Source organism: Paramisgurnus dabryanus, chromosome 17, assembly GCF_030506205.2.
Source record: "Paramisgurnus dabryanus chromosome 17, PD_genome_1.1, whole genome shotgun sequence".
Classification (NCBI taxonomy): domain Eukaryota; kingdom Metazoa; phylum Chordata; class Actinopteri; order Cypriniformes; family Cobitidae; genus Paramisgurnus; species Paramisgurnus dabryanus.
Genome location: NC_133353.1, coordinates 15,006,461 through 15,011,960, shown reverse-complemented (window position 1 = coordinate 15,011,960; position 5,500 = coordinate 15,006,461). Strand labels below are relative to the sequence as shown.

At 37.7% G+C, this 5,500-nt stretch overlaps 1 protein-coding gene across 1 annotated transcript in view; it reads left to right on the top strand.

The window, feature by feature from the left end:
- Window positions 1-852: 852 nt before the first annotated feature.
- The window catches only part of LOC135760305 (uncharacterized), an 8,373-nt gene continuing 3,725 nt past the window's right edge, over window positions 853-5,500 (top strand). Inside the window, exons 1-4 of the mRNA XM_065274275.1 lie at window positions 853-932; window positions 1,782-1,891; window positions 2,796-2,930; window positions 5,432-5,500. The exon at window positions 5,432-5,500 is cut by the window's right edge and continues 135 nt beyond it. Coding sequence (XP_065130347.1) covers window positions 5,434-5,500 — 67 coding nt within the window. The 5' untranslated portion in view covers window positions 853-932; window positions 1,782-1,891; window positions 2,796-2,930; window positions 5,432-5,433. The remainder of the gene's footprint in view (window positions 933-1,781; window positions 1,892-2,795; window positions 2,931-5,431) is intronic.

Genomic DNA, 5,500 nt, shown 5'->3' with positions numbered 1-5,500 from the left:
GGACATACATAGTAATATACTTTAAGTAGGTTGGTTGCTACACAATTTGAGACCTTTAATGGCTGATTGTTTGAATTGCATGAAATAACCAAGAAAACTCTCTTACAATGTACACTGTAAAAAATGGCCGTAGAATTAACAACAAAAAGTTGTAAAATCACAACATAAAAAAACTGTAAATGAAAAAACAGTGCAAAGTTGTTTTTTTGAAAAGATTTTTCTGTTGACAGTTAGATCAAATATAGCTGTAGTTTTTACAGGAATAGTATGTTAGCAAAACCAGATTTGTATGTAGAAATGATGTATTTTTATTGTTTTGAGGAAATAAAACTGTAAATTGAAAAACAATGTGGTGCTGTTTAAATTGCAAGAACATAATGTTGAAATAACAGCCTATTCTCATACAATTTTTGGCTAAAATTATTGTCAGAGAAGCTTTAGGCCTATAACATTAGTGAATTAGTGTTGAGATTGCGAATGGAAAAAGCCACTCTGGAACCAGTCAAATGGATCTGGAAGAGGACTTTTACTTTGAACCCATTGGAATTTCTCATGGATTTCTCATACAACACAACGCTAATCGGTAAGTAACAAATGTTTTTAGCCTTGCTATGTAGGCAAATTTACTTTACAAAGCCATAGTTCTTTGCAAGCAAATTATGTCAAATTGTTTTGTGTCAAATGCAGCTCCGCCCATTTGCCGGCGTCTGTAATTCAGTGGTGTGCTTCTACGTCATCGACCCATCTATTCCTACACAATTCCTTGCATATTTGTGCTCTACACTCCAGCTCAGTAGGTGGCGCCAGTGCACCATTAGTTGGTTTTCCAACCGCCATAAAACATCAGAAGAAGTCGTCGTCCGCACATCAGAATGTTCGCGCACGTTGTCCTGTCGGTTGCGGATGCTGAACACTGTCGTCAAAGAGAATCGGTAATTTAGTCAAAAGAAACAATGTGTCTTTTTGTAATTTCACATTAAAGGTTTTTCACGTTACACTTGAAGAGCGGGTGTCTATAAACCCTGTGTTTTTGCATTTCGTTTAGATTTTTTCATTATCCGTCTTTCCTGCCATTTTAGGTTAAAAAGTTTACTTAGCTGGTTAGGTCGAGAAGATACGTTTTAGTAAAAAGAAACAACGTGTTTTTACTGATTTCCCTGATTAATAGGTGGGCAACCGTTTAATTTGTTGCTGCATTTACTTCTGGCTGCTAGCTAATGGCCATTTTTTACACGTGTTTTAAGCTCCCCACGTGGACTTGGCCCAACATGCTTGCGTAGTCTAACGTTACAGATGTGGTAGCATCAGTTAAACATTGTGGTTTTAAATAAGAAGTTAGTTTTGAAAATGATTGATTGTCGTTTTTGCGGCAGAACATTGCAAACGTTGAGGGGTTATGTGTTGCACTGCAGGATTCACAGAAACGAACCACGCTGTGTTTTTAAGTGTGAGAGCACTGATTGCAGGCAGACATTTTGCACATATGCAGCATTTAAGGGTCACTTCTATCGAAAGCACAATGTCTCAGCCCCGTTTGTTAGTGCTAACACTGGCACAGCCATCGTATCAAATTTTATTTGCGCCATGTCGCTGTGTTCAGACCGATTTCAGACCGTGCAGGAACTTCTTGTACACTTAAAAAGACATTTAGTGGAGGAAAGATCTGTGACATGTCCAGTGGCCGGTTGTCAAAGCACATTTACTTTGAAGTCATCATTTACTGCTCACTTGTCTAGGAAACATCCACAATGTTCAGTTAATAACATAAATGTTATTTACAGAGAAATCGCACCGCAGTGCTCTGCCACTGCTTGTGAAGAGGCTTCCCAGATTTTAGATGGTCCAGCAGAAGAAGGTGCTTCCCAGACTTTAGATGGTCCAGCAGAAGAAGGTACTGAATTGCCACCAAATTTCAATGAAACATTTCTTAGGAATGTTTGCTTGTTCTATCTAAAACTGCAAGGGCAGCTCCTACTTCCAGCTTCAACAATACAAATAATTGTTGAAGAGATGCAAAATGTACATGAATTAGGCCTTGATTACACATTGAGCAAATTACACTCACTCTTGAAAGATGAGTTAAATCTATCTGATGATGTAATGGGAAAAGTATGTGATTGTGTTAAGGATTCTGATCTGTTCTCTTCATCTCACAAAGGCCCACTGAGAACAACCTATGCAAGGACTCAGACATTCAAACGCATGTTTAAATATGTAGAGCCCAAAGTAGTTAGATTAGGATATGATGAAAATATGAGCCAAAGGCTTGCTTATTACATACCTGTGAAGCAAACATTGATTAACTTACTAGAATCAGAATTTTGGAAGAATTCAGTGTTGCAACAGTTGAATGAAACGGATGCATGTGTTCTTAGTGACATTTCTGACGGACAAGCCTTCAAGTCCAACCAGTTCTTCATTGCAAACCCAGGAGGCCTGCAACTTATTTTATACCAAGACGCATTTGAAGTAGTCAATCCTCTCGGCTCAGCAAAAAAGACCCACAAAGTTGTTGCTGTTTATCTTTCGGTGGCAAATTTGCCTGTTCATGTGCGGTCTGACACGGATCATATGTCCCTAGTCTTGCTGTGTGGAGAGAATGACCTAAAACAATTTGGATGTGCTAAAGTTTTTGCTGACATGCTATTAGATCTGAAAGACTTTGAAGAAAATGGAGTCACTGCAGGAGGGGAAACAGTCCAAGGGGCTTTGTACTGTATTGCAGGGGATAATTTAGGGTCACATGGCATTGGTGGGTTTACTGAAAACTTTAGTCATTCTCAATATTTTTGCAGGTATTGTGAGATCACCAGAGACGAATTTAAGAAAGAACCCAATCTTTGCGGAAGACAAAGAACCGCTGATACCTACAACGCTGCTGTCGCCTCTCTGTCTGAGGAGAGCAGAGAAGTCAGAGGAATAAAACTGAGGTCAGTTTTCAATGATTTGCCAAACTTTCATGTATGCCAACCTGGCCTCCCACCTTGTTTAGGCCATGACATTTTTGAGGGTATTTTGTCCTATGATCTTGCTCTGTATTTGAAGTATTTCATTAAAGAAAGGAAATGGTTCACATATACCCAATTGAACAGACGAATCAAACAATTTAAGTACAAGGGTTCCGATGCTCTCACCAAGCCATGTTCTGTCAAATCAGGTGCACTCAAACTATCTGGTCAAGCTGTCCAGAACTGGAATTTTTTGAGGTTGCTACCTGTTCTAATTGGTGACAAGGTGCAAAATGCAGATGATGACGTGTGGCAGTTGACTCTCCTGCTCAAAGATATTGTGGATATGGTTTGTGCGCAAAAGATTTCGTTGTCACAGGTAGCTTATCTTGACATCATAATCCAAGAGTATCTGGATTCAAGAAAGTGTTTGTTTCCTGAGAGTGCTCTAAAACCAAAACACCATTACATGAGACATTACCCGTCACTAATTCTGAAATTTGGCCCCCTTATCAGATTATGGACAATGCGTTTCGAAAGTAAGCACAGCTATTTCAAGAGATGTGCCAGGCATTTGAAAAACTTTAAGAACATTTGTCTAACTTTTTCTGAAAGGCATCAAATGTTTCAGGCATATGTCTCAGCAGGACAAGGATGCAGTGTGCTTCTGCAAATTAAAAATGGTTGTGCTTTCATTCCTAACCTTTACAGTGATGCAATCAATAATGCTGTTAGTGGATTAGCATTATCAGAAAATGATACCGTTGTCTCCACAGAAATTCAGTACAAAGGTACATCATACAAGAAGGGAGATTTCCTAGTCTCGAATAATGATGAGTCCATGGAATTTGGGGAGCTTGTCATCATTTTAATTAAGTATAATGCCACTGTGTATTTGCTTATGGAGACACACAAATCTGTCCATCTTCCCAAATACCACCTGTTCTCTGTGACACAACAAAGTACTGGAATGCAGTGTGTAAACATTAATGACTTGGTAGATTTTTATCCATTAACATCATACATCATTGATGAACACAAAGTCATTCCACTGAAACACAGCGTTTTGTCACAGTGATCTTGCCCATGTTTGAATAGTCAAAGGAACACACCCATATTTTGGGATTTCAGCTTATTCACCGTATCCCCCAGAGTTAGATAAGTCCATACATACCTTTTTTCATCTCTGTGCGTCCTGTAACTCTGTCTGACACAGCAACCCCTAGCTTAGCTTAGCACAAAGACTGGAAGTAAATGGCTCCAGCTAGCATACTGCTCCCAATAAGTGACAAAATTACGGCAACATTATTGTGTAAATGTTGTGATTTGTATAGTCACAATGTGTACAAATAACAAGGTCATATGAGACACCTGGGGAGGAGCAGAGAGTTCACTCACAGTTGTGCTAATCACTCTGCCCATGTAGCAGCGCTTTCTTTTGAGAATATAGTTCCCTGTATGTATATGGTTAAAAGATGGCTGTGTCTCATATGACCTTGTTAATTGAACACGGTGTGACTATACAAATCACAACATATAAATAGGAAAATGTTCCTGTTATTTTGTCACTTATTGGGAGCATTATGCTAGCTGGAGCCATTTACTTCCAGTCTTTGTGTTAAGCTAGCGGTGGGTGCGTCACTCAAGAGTTACAGGACGCATGGAGATGAAAAAGGTATGTATGGACCACAAAATATGGGTGTGTTCCTTTGACAATTTTAAAAGTTATAGTTGCCCAGAAAGGGTGAATGGAATAAGTTTAGCCTGAAGTTGTTCTCTTTTTTTTTAAATCTCCACTGAGTGTATTTTTGAACCTATTTCATTTTGGAATTAGAGTTGTCTAATGTACATACAATATGTACAGTGTTCCTGAGTAATTGTACATTTTTTATAATATTAATATTTTTATAAGATTTGTCTAATATAGATACAGTACAGTGTTCCTGAGTAAATGTAGCTATTAGAGTTGTCCAATATAGATGCAATATGTACAGTGTTCCTGAGTAAATGTAGCTATTTTTGTAATAATTCCTTTTAGAATTGTCTAATATAGATACAATATGTACAGTGTTCCTGAGTAAATGTAGCTATTAGAGTTATTTAATATAGATACAATATGAACAGTGTTCCAGAGTAAGTGTAGCTATTAGAGTTGTCTAATATAGATACAGTACAGTGTTCCTGAGTAAATGTAGCTATTAGAGTCATCTAATATAGATACAATATGTACAGTGTTCCTGAGTAAATATAGCTATTTTTGTAATATTTCCTTTTAGAGTTTTCTAATATAGATACAATATGTACAGTGTTCCTAAGTAAATGTAGCTATTAGAGTTGTTTAATATAGATACAATATGTAAAGTGTTCCTGAGTAAATGTAGCTATTAGAGTTGTTTGATATAGATACAATATGTACAGTGTTCCAGAGTAAGTGTAGCTATTTTTGTAATATTTCCTTTTTATGTCTTAAATGCAATTTGTAGAGATGACCGAACCATTTCTACGTTTCGCCATCACGGAGGTCTTGCCTGACCTTTCGGAAGTATCAAAGG